Source organism: Aulonocara stuartgranti (assembly GCF_965226115.1).
Source record: "Aulonocara stuartgranti genome assembly, chromosome: 20".
Lineage (NCBI taxonomy): Eukaryota > Metazoa > Chordata > Actinopteri > Cichliformes > Cichlidae > Aulonocara > Aulonocara stuartgranti.
In genome coordinates this window covers 5,885,983-5,909,616 of record NC_138956.1, presented here as the reverse complement: position 1 = coordinate 5,909,616, position 23,634 = coordinate 5,885,983, and the positions used below count along the sequence as shown (strand labels likewise).

At 41.4% G+C, this 23,634-nt stretch overlaps 1 protein-coding gene across 5 annotated transcripts in view; it reads left to right on the top strand.

Moving 5' to 3' along the window:
- Positions 1 to 23,634, top strand: part of LOC309697921 (band 4.1-like protein 1) — a 49,648-nt gene that overhangs the window by 2,938 nt on the left and 23,076 nt on the right. For 4 of the 5 annotated variants that reach the window (XM_082520136.1, XM_082520134.1, XM_082520135.1 and 1 more), the window contains exons 2-3: positions 12,737 to 12,825; positions 13,108 to 13,257. In XM_082520136.1, the coding sequence (XP_082376262.1) occupies positions 12,754 to 12,825; positions 13,108 to 13,257 (222 nt within the window). In that variant the 5' untranslated portion in view covers positions 12,737 to 12,753. Of the gene's footprint in view, positions 1 to 5,409; positions 5,910 to 12,736; positions 12,826 to 13,107; positions 13,258 to 23,634 lie in introns of those variants that run through there. The other variant, XM_082520133.1, reaches the window with a different exon arrangement.

The following is a 23,634-nucleotide window of genomic DNA, read 5'->3' as shown; positions in this document are numbered from 1 at the left end:
GACCTATGACATGTACTGAGAATACCATGTTGCCATTTACAGTGTATTGAAAGCCATAAAATAATCACTTTAACAGCCGCGTTGTATATCACATTTGATATGGTTAGATCAGATTTGTAAAGCAAAAATATTCTCTTCCCCAAGGGTGTAACGCGATTAAACACTAGTCTAACTTATTTCTGTGTCTTGTATGATCAAACACAAACATAATCCCTCCAAAGCGATACACTGCCATATATCTACATCTTGTTCGGCTGACCTCCTGTGTTCACGACAGGCATTTGAATGCAGACTACAAGCCTGACATCCAACTTGAAACTGTTGGTCATCCTCTTCCACCCACCACTTCAGCATGCCTACCTCTACACGAGCTGTCACAATCTTGAGCTCAGTGCCATGTGATGGTTCACCTCTTCTTCCCTCTCACGCATTGTGTATGTGTCAACTAGCAAAATAATGCCTACAGGCTGTTCTCTCATTTTTTGTCATTTTCTTTATCTTATTTTGATACGCTTGACAGACGATGTTAGGCTAGGGTTCCCATGGTAACTGAATTTTAAACAGGCACGCCTGATGCCTCAGTGTTAACTATCGTTAGTGGAGACACGCTCCTTTGTGGTCAATTAGGAAAAAAAAGATTGTGCTGTGTACAGCGTGCCTGTCATTTTCCTGTGACAGTGAAGAATGAAGCTGTGTCTTGTTTTTATCCGTTTAACCTTTTTAGTAAAGGTTGCTAAAATACATGTGAATACATGAAATGGGGAAAAGATTTAATTTGGGTGGTGAAGGGGCTACATGCGTATGGATTAAGTTGCACATAATTAAATAATTACTTTATTCAGAACTGTAGTTATCACGATGCCCACACTGCTTAATTATACGGAAGGTAAACATAATGAACATACTCACAGGAATACCTACAGCATATGAAGTCATGCACTCAGCAACCTGGGAAAACAATCAGCTTCTCTGCTGACCTATCCCTCTAGGAGCAACAGTCAGTATTTCTGGTGAAAGCAGTCAATATCTGGAATAGTGGATAATGGATACTGAGGCGCAGACTTCCAATTTTGTCAACCAGCCATTGTTTACTAAAAAAGGTATTTTAAAAAAATAATAATAGAAAGATGAAGATCCAGTTTGCATTTTGGCAATTAGACTTTAAGTATAAAACAAAAACCAAGTACGTTCCTGCAGATCTGCATACAACATATAGTCATGTGAAAATGAAAGTTTTCACAAGACTCCATTCAATTATGTGGAAAAACTAAGCACACCCCTACTGCTTTCATAGGAATTCAGAGGGTAAGTAGCACCCTGGCATGGCACTTTATAAAACTGATATATCAGCAAGTAAAAACTGTTCTTTGGTCCTGACCTCTTGAGGTGGGCACTAACACAGTGCTGCAGTCTTCCCAGAAGCAGACATCCCAGCAAATTCGCTCCAGACAGTTAGATCATGCAGTTTTATAGGAACTGCATAAAACAGAAGAGCCGCAATTTAGGTTCTGCAGGCCTCTGTTAGCATGTTAACGTAAAAAAATTAATGACAGCACAAATAGAAAAAGAGAAAAAGACTAACAACTATGTCTTGCTTGGAAGATTTGCCAAGAGCCTCTTTTCTCTAAAAAAAACATGGAAGTTCTGCTTAGGTTTGTAAACTTGCATCTGGACAAACCACAAGATTTTGGAAGAATGTCCTTTGAACAGACGAGACCAAAGTAGAGATGTTTGGGCAGAACGCACAGGCGCCGTTTTTGGTGAAAACCAAACAAGGCGCCTGTGTATCAGCACAAACACCTCATACCAGCTGTCAAGCATGGTGTTAGAGGTTTGATGATTCGGACTTATTTTGCAGCCACATGAATTGGGCAACTTAAGTTGACCAAGAACAACTCTGTAGACCAAAATGTTCCAGAGCCAGAAGTGAGGCCATCTGTTCAACAGCTAAAGCTTGGCTTGTATCGCTTCACGGAGGAGGACAATGATCCAGTATTTAATGGTCCAGTCAAGGTCCAGGAGAGCTGTGCATAAACAAATGCCCACAAACCTCAATGAACTGAAGCAATGTTGTAAGGGAGAGGGGGACAAAATACTTCCAAAATGATGTGCGAGACTGATAAAGACAGGAAAATTATTGTTTGCGTATATTTTGGCGTCTGTTAAGTGCAGAGAAGATAGGAAAGCTAGGGAGAGATAACAAGGGGAGGTACACAGCAAATGGGATCAGGTCAGATTTGAACCCAGTTCTTTGTATTAGCCTTACAGCAGATGGGTTACCTGCTCAACCTAGTGAGCTAAACTGGCAGCCTCTCAAGTGACTACTTCAAGTTATTGCTGCCAAATGTGGTTCTAAAAGCTACTAAATCATGGGGTGTACTTAGTTTTTCATAGGACTGCATAGAGGGCTGTGAAAGCTTTATTTTCCACATAACTGTATATCTTCAGTGGAGGTGTGTTATCAGTTGAGAGATCCAGCATTTAGAGGGAGTAAATGATATGCTGCTAAAAACGAGCTATTTCATACTCTACACATTCTGTAGAAAGCTACATAAAAATGATACGTAGAGTCTGCAATCTTCCTTTCTCTGTCTTGTTGTGAATGTGAACCAGGGCAGCATGCTTGATTGTTTGGACAATTTGTATGAATCAATGGGATGTCAACATGCCTAACAGTAGGTGTCACCTACATAAGCATCTGTTCAGTCATGTTTTTTTTTTCTCAAAATAATGTTTATCTAGTAGGTTAGCAGTAAGAATTTCTAGGTTAGCAAGAAATATTTTATTCCTGTTCTAGGAATTCAAACAGCGTTTGACCTTAAAACTATTCCCAAGTTATGTTAAGTACATTGACCTCCTTTACTGAGTATACATAAGAGTACATATTAGTGTTGAATGGTAGGCGGTGCCTGTTTTACTCATGTAAACTGATTAATCTCTAAGCTAGTCATCGCATAAATCAAATGATGCATTTTGACAGCTCATTTTGAGAGATTTCCCTGCTTGATTTGTTTTAATCAGCGAGGATTAACTTTACAGTGACCCGCCCCAAACCCCCTGCTCTAATAATTTTGCTACGCACATTCGCCACCTTCTTTGACTCCAAGTGATAATGAAGCACACACAGATGAGTTTCCAATCACACAGTCTGTCTTTTTGCATCAGCTCGAGAAAGTGGAACTCTGCACTGAAGCACAGCATCTGTGCTAAACCCTGTAATTCCCTTTGTTAACTCTTCCCAAAAGAGAGTGCTTATGCTATGTAGATGCAGGTAGCATCACTCCCTCTGGGCTTGCTTTCTCTTTGGGAGGATGAACTTGCTGCCTCATTGATTTGGATGTCGTATCATTTATCTCGGCTGTGGTGTGACATGATTTGCAGCAGACTTAACAGTCGTGCTACGCAATCTGCCTCCAAGACTGCTGAGTGCCAAAGGTTTGGAGAATGTGTGTATGTGGTTTCTCCTGAACAAGGACATCTTGCCACTCCCTCTTTCCCAACCCCCACTGTCCTATACCTGGTTTCCCAGAGCCAGCCTCTGCCCTTAAGGTTTGATGAACTGGCTGTGTATGCCATTAGAAGAGAGCCACTGATTATAAACCCGAGATGTGGAGGGAGCAGCTTGAAAAAAAAAAAAAAAAAGGCGAAGCTCAGTGAGGAATGAACGGTGATTGGGTAATACAGTGGGTGGCTTCTCTGGATTCCTGTGTAGATACAGTACTTTAGTTTATGCTACTACAGTGCATATTTTTTACAAGTGAGTGTGTAGATGCACATTGTTAACATAAAAGGCAGTTATATTGTGGGTACACTGTTCATTATACACTACACGAGGAAGCATAGAGAGTTTTTTTTTTTTTTTTTTTAAAGCATGCAAAACGTATTTTATTTTATAAATGGTCTAGCAGCTGGAGGCATTTTCTACACGGTAAAAATTACCGAGCTTCTTGTGGCTAAGTAATGATTTCCAGATCTAAATATGTAAAAAGAAAAAAGAAAGATGTATGAACTCATGTTTCCTTACAGCCAGACCACTAACATGGACATCACCTAAATTAAATACGAAGTCCATAAACCCAACAGAGAAGTAACAGTGGGGTGTCACTTTTATTTTCCAAGAATCCTCACGCTATTAGCTGCAGGTGTGTCACCATGGTGAATTACCGGTCCCTCTGCACGGGTGACATCTAATAATAAGCACTGAGTGGTTTGCTGTTGTTGTTTGTTTGTTGTTTTTTTTTGGGGGGGGGGGGATTACCTCCAAAAAAGTGCCAGAAAACCATTAAGCTAGCAGCACAATCCAGTTTACTCCCTGAGGATTTCTTGCACACTTGAACAAAAGAAGAGACCTGAATTCATATTAATAGGCGAGAAAATGTTTCTCCTAAAACACTGCACAAACAGACAGGTTGTATTTGTTTTAGCAAAATAATATTTCATCTCAACTCTAAATTGATGTATTACAGAATTAAAAAATGAGTTAATAACTCAAATCTAACAATCAGTGAATTCAATTAATTGAAGTGTTGCCCATCCCTGCCTTTCATTTATATAATTTCTATTAATCTTTCTAGTATCTATGCAAATGTTTTCATATGTATTCTAGAAGGACATCTTTAAATGCTTTTAAGTACCACCGATGAAATTCAAGGTCAGTTTCTGTGTAGGCTGCAGGCCACATGCTACAATGCTGGAGTTTTTTTTTTTTCTGTTTAGACAACCTTTTAAGCATCTGTGGTCAATTTTTTTTCATGCCGCTAAATCACTGGTCGGTATGGAAACACATTACATTTGCAAATAAGGCCGTCAGTTCAAAGAAGTAAAGTCTGAACCCCTCGGGGGATGTTGCAAGAAATGCTTGAGAGGATGGTGCATTTCTTCCAGAGACAGCGACACCAGATTTGATTAAATTGAACTGGGCGACTAGGCCTCTTTACTTATTCAAGTAGGCAGGTCTGAGCTACATATTTAAATGCTACCTTGGTCTAAAACTTGAAAAACAGAGCCGTTGGCGGCATTCAATCCGCTGTCACAGGCAAACCTTATGTTTTTGGAAGTATTTCTTATCACAGTCTATTGTTTTGGTTAAAACCACAAGCATGAATTTAAAAATGTGGTTTTTTTTTAGTACAGGATTGTGAAACTTCCTTGAGCTTCTTTGTTGCAAAAGAAAAAAAAATCCCAAATCCCAAAACAAGTTTCTTGCAGAGCTTTGATATTGTAAGCAAAAGAAGTGCTGATGACACTGTTTGCTGCTTTTGTCACTGATTTGTTCACACACTAGACTTATTTTTTCCCCAGTATACTCTGGAGGAAGGCAAACACTTGACGCTGTTAGCACATGCACAATTTCCTGACAGCATACTGTGCTTGAGAAGTGAAAGGAATCCACAAGCTGTCATTCCTGTGCTTCCCCTGCTCTGCTGTGACATATTTTTGAGACGCTATATTTGACAAATTTCTTCTGCCCATCTGCAAGTGAAGGATGGGCCTGTGGGCAACTAATGCCTGCCTGAAGACATCAGTTTTGGGGCGCTTCTAAATTGACAAGCTTTTTGAAAAACTGGCATGAAGACAAATGAACTCAGTCAGGTTGCAGTAAATGGCGCATTGTGGACATCATTTTGCCCTAGATGATCAGCCATCATGTGTTTTACTATCTGGCAATTTATCTGAGCTGCCCTGCTGCAGATGATGAGTGCTCGGACTGTCACGTTGTCTGCTTTTTGCTTCTTTTTGTTGGCGTGAAGTTAATACTCTGCAGTTTGAGACTTTTTTCAGCTGAGTGAGTTTGAAACGCTTGCAGTTGATCCAAGCATTCGCTAACACATTTGAGGTGCTCAGTAATGATTCCTGTGTGGACTGGAATGTAGCACAGAGGAAGTAGTCTCCAGAGATACAAAGACATGGTGAGTGAATTCTGTCTGTGTATGTGTACGTGGGACTGTGAAGATCGTGAGTTTGACTGTGTGAATTTTGCTTGTCTGTCTTGTGAAAGAAAAGAATTTCAATAACTGACTGATAAGCTAAATGCAGCTAATCTTATTGATACGTGCTGTGTTTTGGAACACATTTAAGCTGGCAGTGTTTCTTGTGCAGACAAAGCATATTTCATTTGAAGATAAGATCCTTTCTTTTTGGCAGTCAGCGCTACACTTAATCATAGATGTTAGATGTTTCTCATCTTTAATTTGTTAGCCAAAAAGAAAAAGTATTTCACAGACATGTCAAATGTGATTTTAAAAAAGAAACAACAAAAGAAGAAAAAAAAACACAAAAAAACCACAGAAATGCAGAAGCAAGAACAATTAAAGTCAACTGTCTTGGACCATATATAACATCTAATGCCGTAAGAGCTACCCTTGGAGGTATTACTGAAACTGAGTTATGGTTCCCAAATTATTTGAAATTTTACTTAGAGTTAACAGTTACGAGTCAGCCGGATAAAGATGTAGCTTCATCCTTATCAGAGGATAAGGATGAAGCTACATTCTGCAAATCAAATACATAAGGTCTATAAATCAGACTCACTTTGTATTGACAACAGTAAAATGCAAATAGTATGCAACTAAACTGAATCAAAACATCCCATAGCTAATGTTTTAAGGCAAATACCTAATAATATACTGTACCTTTATGAAGGTCAACAATTCTTACTGACATTATTCACCTTTAATGGTCATTAAAATAAATATTGTTACATATTTATGTTACCTGTTAAAGTTCATAACAGTACAATTAGAAAAAGGCTGGAACATTTGGCAGGAAAAAGCTTCTTCCCTCTAAAAAGATCCTGGCAGCTAATCTTAGGTTTGCAAAGTTGCATCTGAAAAAACCACAAGACTTCTGGAACAATGCCATTTAGACAGAAGAGACCAAAATGTGCAGCTCTACGTTAGGAGAAACCCAAACATAGCGTATCAGTGCAAACACGTAATGATGAAACTGACAGCTAGACCGGCTGAAACCAGGTCATGCAACAGGGCAGTGATAACAAGCACAGCAGCAAATCTGCAACAGAGTGGCTCAAAAAGAAAAGAATCAAAGTGTTGCAATGACCCAGTCAAAGTCCAGACCTCAGCCTAATTGAAATGCTGTGATGGGACCTTAAGAGAGCTGTGCATAAACAAACCTCTGCAAACTTGCTGCTAAAGGGTTTTCTACTTGCTTTTGAAACTTGTCTTCGCCAGGCGACTAAAGACAGAAACATCAGAAGACTCATTTTAGACATTTTTAAGATTATTTTCTTTTTACACGACACTCTCAAGAGAAAGGGAATGAAAGGAAGTGTGAGATGGATTTGATGTGTTTATTATAGCAAAAACTCAAGTTACTACTAGCAGTGTAAAAAAAGTCATTATTAGTGACAAACCCATGGAGATCATTTTACCATTTTATACTTATGTTACCTGCAGAGCTGTGGAGCTGAAGGTAAAGGTAAAAGCAGTCAGGTTTATTCTGACTTTCATCACTTTTATAATGATATACAATCCAGTTTACACTGCCTGCCTTGCAAATAGCAAACGTGGTCATGAAACAGAGAGTTTTTACAGAACTTTGACAGCAAAAACTTGAAGCAATCATGTTTTGTTTTTTTTATCAGTTGCTTAAATTGGGGAGGAATTTTGGCCCACAATGTTACTTCAGTTAACGGAAGTTCGCAGACATCCATTTATGCACAGCTCTCTTAAGGTCCACCACAGCATTTGATTTAGGCTGAGGTCTGAATTTTGATTGGTCCGTTGCAACACTTACATCCTTTGGCAGATTTGTAGTTGTGCTTGGTTTCATTGTACTGTTGCATCACCAAAGTTTAGCCAAACTTCAGGTGTCAGATTCATCTAGAATAGTATACAGAGGAATTAATAGTTCAACAGCAACATGCTCAGCAACATGCTCATGTTCTGTGGCTGCAACAACAACAAAGCCCACATCATGACCCTTCTATCAGCAGAGGTTTGGGATAAAACAATTGTGAGACCTTGCTTCACCTTATCATGTGACCTGTTGAGATCACCTGAAGCGAGATGTGAGTGGTGTTTGAGGTGCCTGGGGAGGCAAACTGGATTGTAGATGGCAGACAGATGGTATTGTAAGAAACCCCTTCTATTCAAAGATTGCTGCTCACAGTAGACATAGATGGCCTCTTTAACTCTTCTTTCAAACCATCTGTCTCCTCTGTCGATTTTTGGGCACAATTGAATGAGGCAAGGTCTCACAGTGCTTTTACCCGAAACCTCTGCTGATAATGATCCATGCTTTTTTTCACGCTTTGACTCATGTGATGCAGCACATAATCAATAGTGGGTCAACGACCCCCCTAAGGGACAGCTCCCACTTAGGTTTAAATACCTGGGACTCTCCACCATTTGGTTTTAGGACTAAAGAAGCTTCTCAGATGAGGGGTGAAACATCTTCAAGAAACTTGAAGATGTTCAGTCGCTTTCTTTCCAAGCTCCTTAGATTATGTCCAGACATTTCCACCACTTTCATTGTTCCAGATGTTCCAAACCTAAGCCATACTGCCATGTTCTTTTTAGAGCAGGGGTGGGCAATTCCCGGCCTCGAGGGCCGGTGTCCTGCAGGTTTTAGATCTCACCTTGGGTCAACACACCTGAATCACATGATTAGTTCGTTACCAGGCCTCTGGAGAACTGCAGGACATGTTGAGGAGCTAATTTAGTCATTTAAATCAGCTGTGTTGGTTCAAGGACACATCTAAAACCTGCAGGTCCTCGAGGCCTGGAGTTGCCCACCCCTGTTTTAGAGAGAAGAGGTTTTTATCCTGGTAACCATTCCAAACAACACATACTTGTGTTTTTGTACACCGTATTGATCATGTGACTTCATGGTGATGGTGTAGGATCAAGCAAATAAGGCCCCACCCACACAGGCCTAGTGTGGGTGGGGCTTCTGTGGTGCATGACCATCTGACAGCATGTGGATCATGACTAGTATTACAAAGGTGCAACATACTTTACGGCAACATTTCTCTATTTCTGTCTTGCGCTGCACATTTTCAAGTTTTACTACAAGTACAAGCATAGTAGTTAGTGAGTATTTGTAAACAAACATGAAGCACTACAATTCAGACACCAGGAGGTTTTTGACACTGTACCTTCTATTGATGTGATTTCACTCAATAAGAGCCAGCAACCTCTAGGAACCACAAGCACCCATTTGGCAAATACAAAATTTTTCCTTGCAGCTGGTGGTTGTATTGTCCAATATGTATTACATAAGCATATCATGCTCTGACCTCTGCCAAAACATCTACTTTTATAGATGTGTTCACATTCGTTAATGATCATTTTAATTAGCAGCTCCTGGCTGCCTCTTACCCTCTCAGTTCCTATGAAAGCAGTAAGGGTGTAGAACTGCTCAGAGTCATGTGAAAACTTTCTTTTCCGCATGAAAAGAAAAATGGTGAAGATAATGAGGCATGTCAGTATCTGACAAGATCAGTAGTACAGCACTTTGGGCCTCTGCAACCTTAGTTAGTTGTAGGTGCAGTTGTTTGGTTAGCCAAGAAAAACATCTGCATCACACCCACTTCCACAGACGTGTACTACAGTGCCCACATAATGCGAGTTTAATAGATAACTGTGGAAGCAGAGAGGAAGAGCTGTCTGGGATTATTTTAGTTGTCTGACTCAAACAAATGCTAAAATCTGCAGAACAGTGATATCTGTGAGTACTAGCGTACAGTACATTAGTTATATAACCAACATAAGCACTTTTCCATATTCACTGATTTTCTGTTTTCTTTCAGATTAATTCAGTCACATGCTGTCCAGTAAATGTTAAAGTATAAATACCACAAATTATAAATAATAAAAGGTATTTCTGTAAAGACACAAGTTATGTAAATGCAACTATTTTTGGAGGCCCTCAGTCCTGAACAATGTTTTCTGAGCTTCTGAGCTTCACCTGCGACATACTGTCATAGTTCACAAAGACGTTCCCTGATGCTCGCTGTTTGAAGTTCAAGGACCAAAGAGCCCCAGATGATTTTGCAGAGAAAGACCTTTAAAAGGAGTCTGTGTGAAGATGCTGACTGTCATTGGATTTTTGTGTGTAAGAAACAGCAACGGCTCACACCTCACACACATCTCAGCCTCCATCATCTCACTCACACAGATGATTAGGTGTGCGGAGACCAGAACTGATGTGGACTTGCAGTGATTGAATCATAAAGTGACCCAAATGAAAAAATTGATTGGCCTCACAATCATGATGTGTGTGAAATGAGCGGCCTAAAGTCTCTGACACTGATCTATTAGGATTCCTCTCAAGCTCGCTTGTGATTCACAGACACATTGTTCTGACAGCTGCCTCATGGGGATGACATTCACACTGAGTGCGTGTATTACAGTGGGCAGATCTGATTGGCTCACGTGAGTGGATGTACAAGTTGGATTACATTAGAAATAGATGTGAGAGTAAAACAATGGACTTGGGGATTTGAATCGTCTTCAGTTTGTTTCTGAGTACAAAACAGCAATTGAATCTTTTTTTTAAAGAAGATTGTATTTCTAATAAGAAATGTCTAAGAAGCTCATCAAATAACCCTGAAGCCTCCTATTTGATTTGGAGGTGTTTGTTACATGTCATCCACCTTTCTGTCCCATATTTCCTGCCTGCACTGTCTGAACAGAATTTTTTGTTTTGTTATTTATCTGCCCGCTATGTGTATTTATGTCTGACTCTGACGTCAAGGCTTTGCATTAATATAAGTTTTACAAGGCAAATTTCACAAATATTGTAGAAAATACGTAAATCTGAACAATGATGTTGTTACCCATTAGCTATATTAAAGTTGTGTTGTGTTAACCTTGCTCACAACAAGGTTAACACGAAGAGATGACCCACACTTATACTTCGAACCAGTTTAGAAGCGCAGTGAGCTTACAGAAGTGTCTTTGGACCGGACCTTGGAAATAAAGCTGGAACTCACCGAGAACAAGTTTGAAATCAAAACCTTCCTGCTATGAGTGAAAATGCTGCCCTAATGAGAGTACATTTTGTAACCAATTATATTATTATTCATTAAATAAACTAATTAAAAACCTGCAGGCCCTTGAAAGTTGTGGAGATTCACTGCATAGAGCGCGTGACATCTGCAGCCGTCCAAGAGCCAGACTGCACTCCTCTTTGATCTGGCTTGATTATGCAGCGTGAGACTGACCTATCATGAAAGCTGAGATGTGCTGTGTTCGAGACTCCAGAATTGTAAACACAGAAGTGTCATCAGGCAGCTGGTTGAGGGAAAAAAATGCAAATTAGTTCCCCCACCTCTTTTTTTTTTCTTTTTTTTTTTCAAGAAAAAAATGCTACTGTACTGTAATACTACCACCACTTTAATGGTTTGCAAACACTTTGCTGGCCATTATAGGACCAAATATACTTCTCTTCTGCACCTTTATACTATTTATCAGTGCTTCACATGCCTCTTTTTCACTAATCCCTATTTTTATTTACTCTACTATAACTATACTAGTAATGAATATTAACTGCTGCATATTCTGGAGTTTCTTAAGTGGGAATTGTTACATTACAGAGTAATGTATGCACTCCTTGCTTGCAACTGCCATCTTGAGATTGAAAAATTCCAGCGCAGTACTTCAAGATAAAGTATATAAAGGGTCATCCCTAATAACTCAGCAATTATCATCATGTATGTTTGAGGACAGGGGTAAAGAGGGACATTGTTAAAACTCGGCACTGATACTGGCCCGTCGCAGTCCAAATTAGCTCAGCTTAAGAACTTAAACAGCTCGTATTTCTGTAGAAATTTTCCAATTTAATCTTCAAATTTTACCCTGAATCTAAAGCTCACATAAACCCATGACCCCGTCCTGACCTTTCAGAGAAAAGCTATAGTCTCCCTCAGGGCTTTATCTTACCTAATTCATTCTTCTTATCTGTAACACCCAATCTGAATATGAGCCATTTTCCTGTCCGTCACGTGGAGAAAAAGCACTGTGCAGGAGTCAAACTGGGTATAGCACTGGTCACCTTCAAATGACAAGCTCCATCTGTCTGTAGCTCTCCCGGATATTGTAGCAGCAGTCTTGTATGTTAACTTATCTCTTTTCCTCTTTCTGGTCTCTTTTGCCTCATAACCTTTTTTCTTTGCTACTTTGTCCTGTCTCATCGTCAGACCGATATCAGTGTCCTCTTTCCCTCCTTTCACCTTATTTTCTTTCTCATTCTCCTATCACAGTGTGTCTGTTGTCCTGTGTGTTGCTGCGGGACTCTCTGGTTGATGTAATTTATGCTATCTCCTTTGCTAGCATGAGAAGGAGCGTCCTGAAGCCAAACGCTCTTCATGCAGAGTGCTCCTGTGGGAGGCTGTGAGCCAGCACTGACTGAGCTGCCCCTTTTTTATTTTTTCTCCTCCCCGTCAAGATCTCTCTGCACACAATCCAATAACCATACACATTAAAAACAATGGTCATTCTCTGCAGCCGTAAAGGATAATTAAAGATACCAAACATAGTAGCTGTCAGCTGCACAGGAAGTTGAAATGGATGCCTGTGGTTGTTCATTACACCAAAGTCCAGCTTAAGTGAAGATTCAGAATGCTCTGTGCAGTTTTGCTTACATGTCATGAGTGAAATCCATCAGGACTCTATAGGCAGTTTGGGCTTTTAATAGCAGTGAACACTTCACACTAGTTTTTGGAGCATGAAGAGATTTGATGTTGACAGAACATGTTTATGTGTGGTTGCAGGACTGTAATCCATTTCTATGACAACAGAGAAGGCTTTGGCTGGGGAAATGAAGACTGCGATGGAGGGTGACGCCAGGAGAACCAATCAGGTGGGAGCACAGCTGTAGATCATTTTATTCAAGCCTCTCAATCACTCAGGGGCCTTCCGGCTTTCTCGTTGATATGCAAGGCAGTGAGCCCATCCTGCCCGTGCCACTAACTTAACATCTTAGAGCAGCGGCTCACACGACATGCATTTGATGACTGCCTCATATGATCAAATAATTTAAGTCTTTTTTTAAGGGCAAGACTAAAAATTCAAACAGTTAAATAAAAGACAAAATGCAAATTTTAAGCTCACTCACTGAGAGATAGGATTCTCCCTCTCCCAGGTTCCAGAGGACCAGGGGGATATGGACGATAACTCAGAGAAGACCCCCAGCAAAGCCTCCAAATCCCCCCAGAAAAGCTCCAAGCGGCCCAAGACTGTCCCTGTCAAAGTCACCCTACTTGACGGCTCTGACTATGAAACCGCAGTTGAGGTATGCTACTTAATTTTTATTACTGAGAAGAAAATGATACATCAGGGGGAGAAAAACCAAGCAAATCAAATTAAAAAGAAGCCTAAATGGTAAAAATCTTTCTTTACTCAGCTTTGGTTGGTGTATCAATAGAAGCAAAACAATAATTTAGTAATGAACAAAAACACGGTGGAAAAAAATCAAGACGCACATGAAGCATCTCACTTACAAATGACTCAGCCTTTCCTTTATGGAACAGATCAACTAAAAGCATCAGATTTGTAGGAAGAGATAACGAGATTGGTAATGACATTATCTGATGTTGTCCTTGCTTTAACATACAGCGTAGCAGTCTGACTGTCTGACTACACAGTCTGCCTTCAAATGCAACGATTGGCTAAGCTGTTGTTGTTGACTCTTAATGCAGATTTGTCATAGTAGCAAAGAGGGTTCTCATACCTGCCCTTAATAGTAGTGACCTTGCTCTACTGGAATGTATCACACTCCTGTTATTTCATTTCTGCCATTTTTGCTTATTGGTGATTATCACAAATGAAAATGCTCCCACCCTCCTCTCTACTCTAAATTCTTTCTATTTTACTTAAGTCCAGCGTACTTTACTTTGATGGGCTATTTACTGCTACATATGACCTTGCTGTTGCGGTGCTCTCAGGTATTATTTGATAGGTACAAAGTTATTATCTTTTAAACTCATCTTTTCACCTTCACAGTGAAAGACACTGCTTCCTTCCTAAACTCTTAAGTATGTGTTTCACCAGCAGTAATTCTTCAAAATATGCAGAAAACGGATCAGAAAAACGCCATTTTAAAAGGTTGCTTTGCAGCGCCGTTGACATGCAGTGTGGCTGTTTTGCCGTGCTTGAAAACACACGTGCATGCGTGATTTTTGCTGTGCAAATTATATTTTTATATATATTTAAAAAGCTAGTGTTGAAAAAGAGCTCTTGACTCAGCAGACCATACTACGTTACACCTCCATAGGATTTAGTCTCCCTTGGTAATACGTGCTACTGAGTCAGGAAATGCAGCACTGTTGCTATTCTCGCTGAGAGAAGGAGGAGACGGATGGATGGAGGTGAGACAAGCTCCGCATTGTGGGGGACAAGGCTTCCATAAATCGTGACTCAGTAGCCTTATGTGTTGGTAAATAGATGATTCTAACTCAGTGGATCCCCATCTATTTGAATTTCACATGCTAGTCATGATCAAGTGTTGCAGAAAATTAATCTGCTCACTGACTAAACTGACTTCTGAAGGGTGTCAGAGGAGGTGTTTTACACCAGCGGGAAACCCTGGGCAGGAATCACAAAGCTGTTTGGAGCCCCACTGGCACCTGCTGCTGATCGAGTGTGTTGCGGCTGGGAACGAGGTTCCTGTCACCCTCAGTCATGTCAACTGCATTCCTTTTAAAGCTTACTGCCTCCCACCTGACCTCACATATTTTACTTAAGAGAGCCAACGAGCAGAGAAATCTGTCAGAAATCCCGGTGTGGCACACGCACACATAGATTTAACTCCAGCTTAACCCGTCCATCTTTCCTTCTGTCTTAGTTACGTGCATGCATACGCACACACACACATTTCTTCAGGTCATCTGGGCTGTGACACTAGAGGTAGTGGGCTTTGACAGGAAATCCATGCAGGTGACAAATGAGCGCTCTTATGTTTGACCGGGGAGAAAATGGAATGGGAGAAGGAAAGAGGAGGAGGAAAAGATGAAGAGTGGGGTGGGAAGTGTATAAAAAAGATGGAGAGGAGATAGATACTGAGGGTGCTGGTTGTATTGTTATATGGATAGGAGTGTGTGTATCTGTGTGTTAGCGGTGCATAAAAGGCAAACAGGGACAGAATGATGAATGCTGGGAGACTTCTTCTGTAATTAGAGTCACGATGTCCACCAAGCAAACCGACCGTGATAATAAAAAATAAAAAAAACAGAGAAATAAAAGGGAAGCAATTTTAACTTCCTATTCATAGTGATGTTGACTAAGCTCAGTTATATAGTTCTGCTTTAACCAAAGCTGTACTATTAAAGCAAGAACTCCACCACCCGCTTATAACACTTCACTGCCTTCAAGATCTCAAAGCCATCTCAAACAGCTAGGTTTTGGAATAAAAATCCAGTTTTACTCAGATTTTAACCACTTAAAATTCCGCTATACAGAATACTCTCTGCTGTTCCAACCCAACAAATACTGTTAATTTTCACGGTCAACTGCATGAGATTGTGAGTTTGAAAAGCTGCTCAGGGATTGCTTTCCTGTACTCGGTGCAGTCTCTGCTGACATTTCAAGAGCTCATGCTGCTCAGATTTGCCTTGTTTTTGCATTATCTGAATGACTGCAATATTTTTAAAAAGTCTTCCATTCAATTATCCCATACTTCCACTGTAGAAATGTAGTTCTTGTTCACATTAGCAAAACTAAACTCTCATCCAAATCACTTCAATTCAATTCAATTTTTTATAACGCCAAATCACAACAACAGTAGCCTCAAGGCTGCCTGTATCATAAGGTAAAGACCATACAATAACACAAAGAAAACACAAAACCCCCCAACATAATATGACCTCCTATGAGCAAGTGCTTTGGTCTCAGGGAGGGGTGGCCGGTTGGGGGTGAACCAGACGTTTCTAACTTCAGAAACGTCTGGTATAAACTGTACACCTATAGTTCAGAGTTTTCGGAAAAGAGCAACTCCAAAAAGAACCATCAGCTCATGAATGTGAGGTTCATGTGGTTGACTCGGTCAAACCAAATAAAATATTCATGACAGTAGGATCAAGCTCTGCCCCCTTTAGGAAAGCTGAAAGCTCATCTGCAGTGTATTCTCCATCGTTTCTTCTAACATGCAGCATGACACAGCCCCTCACTTGCTCTTCTAGACAGGTTGGAGTGAACTGTGGGTGGATGTCACCCACATCCACCTTTTCTCTTACCACACTCTGCATTATTAACTAATTCAGTAACAGTAAATGATGAGTAACCTTTCAGAGCTTCAAAGATATCACAGCAGCAAGAACCAAAACAAAATTGGACTTTACTTTGGTTCTTGCTCAGGTAATTTATGCAGCTGCACAGCAGCCTTGCTTAGAAGTATGAGCAGTAGTGCAGGAACAGTCATTTTAGAGATGGGTAGACTTTACAGCACACAGGAGGCTCTGGAAGTGATCGTGCACTATGAGTGTGAAGATGGCACCTCATCCTCTTCTGAGGACTCTGAGGCTGACATCGAGGAGGCTTCAGAGGTAGAAACTTTGGATGGTATTTACAGGCTAAAAAAGGAATCAGTTCAAATCTGCAGGGTGCTGCAATGTTAAGGCAGTGTGACTTTTGCATGGTTAGAAAGAGAAGTGCTGACAGCACCATGTGGGAAACCTATATGCAAAGACCACAGTCTGTCCATTTGCACCTTCTCCTGTATCTCAGCTGGAGACCCTCTTCTTTAAAAGGAGTATAATCTAAAAACTATAATTAATAGTTGCTATTTATATTTCCGGCTGAAGTAGTCTTAAACAACTGTGTGATTTAACCTCCTACGACCTGGCATCCACATATGTGGACATCACATTGTGGGTTGTCTAGACCACAATACTAAATTTTGCTCTGCAAAGGCCTGATATCTTCTTCTCAGAAACTACATCAGGTAAAAAGATAATTCTTTGTTCTTACATTCAGGTCCCAATCAGCCCAAATAGCAAAGAGAAATTAAAAATGCATGCCATGAAAAAATTCAAGTCTCAGCAGGTTAAAGTGGGAAAAAATATTACTATATAATACTTTTAAAGTATTGTGAGAAGGTGGCATTTTTGGGAGGTAGGACCTCAAATATCAATTTTTGAAAAAAAAAAAAAATCTGACACTGTACAAAAAATAAAAATGCATGAAAATTAATGTTGCTGACAATCACTGACCCATCTGAGGGCCTAATAAAAATAACAATTAAAGTTAAAAAATAATTACTATATAATATTTTGTATATTTTGGCAGTAAGGTTGAGGGTGAATTGTGGAAATTCACTTTGCATGTTTGAAAGTTCTCACATGTGATATTTGTTCAAATAAGCTGTTATATTCACAAACAAGAATTGTGTACATGTGTTTGTTACAACAAAATGTTACATGCTGAATTAGGTTACATAACTGCTGGCAGCGTGATGGTGCAGCAGATACACTGTTTCCTCACAAAGAGAAGATCCTGGGTTCGAGGCTGGTTAAAGACTTTTCTGTATGTAAGCAAAAAAAAAATCTTGCTTGTGTTCTCTCTGTGCCTGCATTGGTTCACTCAGAGTACTCCGGTTTCTTTGCCTTCCTGCCAAAGACAAACATGTTATGTTAACTGATGATGGTAAAATAGATAGATATGCACAAGTGGCCTGTTTAGGATGGACTCGACCTATGACATCTGGAATAATCTCCAGCCTCCCCCCAAACTGAAATTGGATAAGTGGAAGGAAATGGATGAATAATATTTAATTGTGCTCTTTGCTTCCCAGTTCAGCCGTATAGATTCCTTGGTGATTGTTAGAGCAATTTCAGTGCGATATAATGTGGGGGGACCACAGAATGCAGTAAGAGAAAGTTGGCGAGTGATGTTTTCACTGAAGTGCTCTATAAGGGTGCATAACCAGAGAACTGGAAATGATTATCTGTATTCGTGATGGAGCTGAAAAAATGTCTGAATCCTGTCTTTAGCAGTTTTTGTTCATACCTTGTGGGGGAGAAAAGAGAAGTCTGTGTCACACATGTGTGACTTTGTAGTAACCCGCAGTGTTTTACCACTTGCTTGAACTTGAAAGACTTTCAAATACTTTCAATCTATATTATTTTGTTGCACTCACTCCACCCTCCTTCCAGGATCTTAAGGTGCAAAAATTACTTTTTATAATATTTGGCACTTTTCAAACAGTTTTATAATCTTGGCTGTGCGGCACGAAAACACTTCCACTGGAATAGTTGGAAAAATGAGCATCCAAATGGGAAAATTCATGCGAATGCCCACTCAAGTAAGAAAAACAAGATTAGAAAACTCTGAGAAGTGAGTCATACAGAAAAACATGGCAGATGGAAGGGAGTAGTTAGTTGATAGTAGGAAAATATTGATTAATGGTGCACATACTGCACAAATCATTTTTTTGCTAACATGATATTAAGTTGTAACTTTTAGCTAATGCCCACACAAAGTGTTTAGTTATTACTGTAGATTTGCTAGTGGTTATAACGTGGAAACAGCCGACAACCCAAGCAGTAAAATACAACACTAATCAAAACCTGAGAATCTATGATGCCTTGCATCGGCTGTTAGTACTATTAGCCACACAGCAACCACGCTATTTATCAGAAAATTTGGACTGATTGGATACACTGACTGGCGTTAGCTGAGGTGAAACCTAGTTATTTAGTCACTTGTGTTAGCCTCTACCCATCAGTCGCCCATCAATTGCATAATGCACAATATATAGTTAAGAGCTGGTGTCTGTTTGTAAAGCTCTACAAAGGAAATTTAGCACAGAGCATGTAGCCCCATGGCAATGACACCATGCTTAAGCAGAATGCTGACTGGGTAAAAAGTTGTGTGGAAAATAAAAGGGAATGACAGTGAAGTGTACCATCAAGAGAAGGAAGCATGGAAAATACATAAAAGTTTTTTTTATTTTATTTTTTTTTATGTTTCCCTGTGAAACCGTGACTGGAGTAGACACGTTCCTTACTTTCAACACTCAGTTTCACTTCAGCTCACAGAAGTTTCACCTGATTAGAAGACTATTCCACATATGGGGAACGCATGGTCCACATATTTTCACCACTGCCCACTAATGATAGCACACAGCTACAACAAAAGCTCTCTGCAGCACCTATGGACTACCAGCGCACTGCCATGCTGCTCGCTTAACATTAAGTATACACTTTAAATGACTGTGTTATAAAAACTTTGTTTTACATGACAAATAAAAAAGCTATAGTAACATGTTTTTCCTGTGAGGCTGTTACATTAACTTCTCTTTTACTGTTCTGCCAGTTGATTTCATGACCTTTGTTGGCACAAATTTTGCACTACAATACTGAAAATCACATTAATAGAGCATCTATTTGCCATTTCTTAGAACCACACATAATTTTAAATGTCATTTTATGCTAATAAATGGTAGTGGTGTTTTACTGGAAAAGTCTATTCTTCTTAAGACAGAAAACAAACAGAGCGTTGTAAAAATCAGTAGCGATAGCTGAAGCTATACCAACTCTGGCCACATCTTTACCATTTCCCTTCAGCTTTTTGATTCCACAGTTCAATGGATTTTCTTTCTCCTTGCCAGCCATTAACCCATTCACCCAAACATGTTGCTCTTCGTGCTGTTTGCATGGGTGAAGCAATCAGCAAAGGGGATCTCTAGGATTAAGCTAAATGGCTGCTAACACAGAAAGGCCACAGAACTAGCTACAGAGATGTGATTGGATCCAATTGGAACGACAACAAAATCTCATCAAGAGCATCTGAATTGATCGCCATGCTTGGGGGGACCACCTGAGGTGTCGCAATTTCATTTTGTTGGGAAATCAAATATATGCACTAGCCGCCGCCCCTCTATCCCCCCCCCCCAAAAAATAAATAAATAAATAAATCTCACTGACAGCACCCTCTGCCTGTTAATCAGTGTAACGGTCTTTTGCATTTGATGTTTTGTTAAGGAAGAAATCCATACGAAGGAAATTCAAAGGCAAGAAACAGAAATAGCACAAAGACAAAAGGCTCTTGAAGCTAAGCGCAGAGAAGTAGAGCGACTTGAGACTGTAAAAAAGCTGAATGCAGCAAAGGCTCGACAGCGGGTGTATGAACAAAGTGAATGTTCAGATGAAGAAATATACAACCTACTTCACCACAGATCTGACAAGAAAAGTGAAGTCAAGTCTGAAAACAATGACCAGCATATGAAACGGTGTTCCTCGCCACAAAATGTGACACCGCAACGAGAAGTGAGCACAGAATATCTGGTCAAAGCATTTGCAGTGTTTCTTTTTTTTTTTTTTTTTTTTTTTTCTAAATGACATCAGAAACAGCAGTATGCGACATTACGTGATGGCAGAGCTTCAGTTCATCCTTTGTCTTTTTTTTTTTTTTAATAAATAGGACAGGGGGAATGAATGAGAGAAAGAGGGGGAGAGAAAGAAAGAAAACCAAAGGGGAGAAGAGACGGTGAGAAGGGGGGGGGAAGAGAGAGAAAAAAAAAAAAAACTCCTGGGTCACCTGTATGGAGAAAAAAAAAAAACAAACAAAAAAAACAAACAGAGGAGACAGCAAACAACAAAGAGCAACATAATAATAGAGAAAACAAAGCACCATCACAATAAACTAGCTAGTCATAGATATCAATATTTACTAAATAATAAACGATATTGTGCAGCACGCAAGATAGACAGCGCACAGTGTGCTTTGAGGCAGCAGCCAAGAAAGCTTTAGTCCGCGTCTGTGAATACCCATGTGTGCATACCTGTGTGGATCAGCATGCTTGCATTCCGAAGGTTTCTCCATGTAATGATCTGCTAGGGAGTGTGGGGGGGCCACAGCCCCGTCCTCCAGGGTGTGAAGCGGGTATGGAGGAGATCAAAACTCCAGACATCCAGAGGCCCCCAGAACACAAGAGACCATGGAAGACCAACAGAGGGGCAGCCGCGCCACTGTCCCAGTAAGAGCTGAGGAGAGTCCCAGATGAGGGCTCGCCCAGCAGCCGCGGAGCAGAAGTCAGGGGGAGTTGCAGTGACGCGCCCGTGAGCTCCGCCGGCCCCCAGCTGTGCCTGAGTGACCGAGCCCCAGGCCGAGAGGCCGGGGGCACCCCACCTCCAAAGGGGCCCGAGCGAGCCCCAGGCCCCAGGCCCCGACAAGCGGCCGCCAAGGAGTGAGCCGGTGTGTACCCGGACGCCCACCCCCAGACACAAAGAACCACCAACACACCGACACCTGAGGGAGTCCGCCACCGGCAGGGGAAGTGGTGGTGGGTGGAGATAGGCCTCCAAACCTTGGAGGGCCTGAGGTGTCCCCAGAGAGGTGGCGTCTGATACCCAACCTGACATATAGACACAGACATACAGGCACACACAGACACAAACATCCATTCCCACCCTCATGCTCTCATATGCACTCACTCCACACTCAACCAACGTGGAGACAGACATAAAGAGACGCTGTACACACAATCACACTCCCCAAGCGTACTCTACAAACCGGGTCTAGGTACCCTTGCCCCTGGAGGGGGGAATTGCACCCAGACCCAGGTGGTGTTACCCTTTTCCCTGCGGTGGGGAGAGGCAGACCACCCCGACTCCGCAGCAGCAGGGAGGCCCCACACCCCAGACCGCAGTCGGACGGCCAACTCCTCCTACTAGCCCTCCCGCTCCAGCAGGCCGCAGAGAATGGGGGTGGGAGAAGACTCCAAACCTCCCTCCACCCGCTCATTGTAGTGTTGATGCATATGTGTTCTAAGGTGCAATTAAAACCCAGGAGGGCATGGAGCTACCTGCCAAGGAGCAGCAGGTAAGCGCATAGTCCCTCCTGCTAGCCCTCAATGACTAAGTGTATTTAAAATTGAGAGGTGGGCAACGACGTCAGGGGTGAGGTATACACCCTGATGGTAATTTGGACTCCGTGATTGTGCCCACCCCCAAGATCCTATATGTATGTGTAATGAGAGTGTGAATAATGTGAATGTCTAAGTTGTGGGATAAAATTGAGGCAGAGGCAGCCAGAAGGGGACGGGGGGGGGTAGCCTCCTCTGCACCCTGGTGACATACCCCCACTCCAAGGCCCTGCATGTGTGGGTGGTTGTGGAGGAGCGGGAAGAGGGAGGCAGCTGGAGATGGGGAGGGAAGTGTTTCTTAATGCAAGTCGTCTTCCGGTACCAGAGCCAACAATATTCAGCGGCGACCCTATCAGATATAATGATTGGAAAATTTCCTTTCAGACTCTGATCGACAGGAAAAATATACCAGTTGAAGAGAAGACTTATTACCTGAGGAAATGTATAAGTGGACCTGCAAGGAAGGCAATAGAAGGCTACTTCCCGCTTGGCACAGAGTCTGCATACTATACAGTTCTCGAAGAGAGGTATGGCAATCCCTTCCTCATAGCAAAGGCCTTCAGAGACAAACTTGACGCATGGCCTAAGACAAGCTCTAAAGGCAGTATGGAACTTCAAGCATTTGCTGACTTCCTTTGCTGCTGTAAGACAGCCATGTCACAAATGACGGGGCTTGAAGTGCTCAATGACTGCAATGAAAACCAAAAAATGCTTGCAAAACTTCCAGATTGGCTGACTTCAAGGTGGAACAGAAAGGTTACAGAAGTGCAAGAAGAGACTCACACCTTTCCAAGCTTCAGCCAATTTGTAGATTTCATCTCACGGGAAGCCATAATTGCCTGTAATCCCATAAATTCTCTCTTTGCTCTGAAGCCAAGTGAAACTGAAGGGGCAAAAACAACAAGGAACAGAGGCAATGGAGCAAAGGTGCTAGCAACTAACTCAAATGAAAGGACTGTTAGTGCTAGTTGCATGTACTGTGAAAGGTCGGGTCACAGCCTACTTAAGTGTAGAAGGTTCATAAATGTGAGCATTGTTGAGAGACTAAAGTTTGCTCAAGACAAGAAGTTGTGTTTTGGCTGTCTGAACTCTGGTCATCGCTCCAAGGATTGTGAAAGCAGAGAAACCTGTGACACATGTAATAAAAGACATCCAACATGTCTTCATGACAATCGCACTAAGGAAGAGAAAACAAGGAGAAATCAAACCAAGAACAGTGACAGGACAAGACAAACGAACTCGGATGTCTCACAAGACAACAGTGTCACACCAACAACAAGTGAAGCAACTTCTAACAGAGTCACGCAGAATGTCGACGACACTCACACATCTTCCATTATTCCAGTACGGGTGTCAATCAAAGGTGAGCCAGAGCATGAAATTCTTGTGTACGTGCTCCTTGATACACAGAGCGATACAACCTTTATTCTTGAAGAAACGGCACAAGCTCTGCATATCAAAGGTGAATCGACTCAGCTAAAGCTCACTACCATGTCTTCAAGAAACACAGTTGTGGCCTGTCGCAAGCTCGCAGGTCTACAAGTCAGAGGGTTCTACTCAAATAAGACCATTTCCCTACCAGTAACATATTCCAGAGACTTTATTCCCGCAAACCGAGATCACATTCCATCGCCTACAACAGCTAAGGTATGGCCTCATCTTGAATGCATTGCAAGTGAGATCGCTCCACTACAAAGCTGTGATGTTGGTCTGCTGATTGGGTACAACTGCCCCCAAGCACTTGTTCCTCGTGAGGTTGTGTCTGGAAGGGAAAACCAGCCGTCCGCCCAAAGAACTGATCTGGGATGG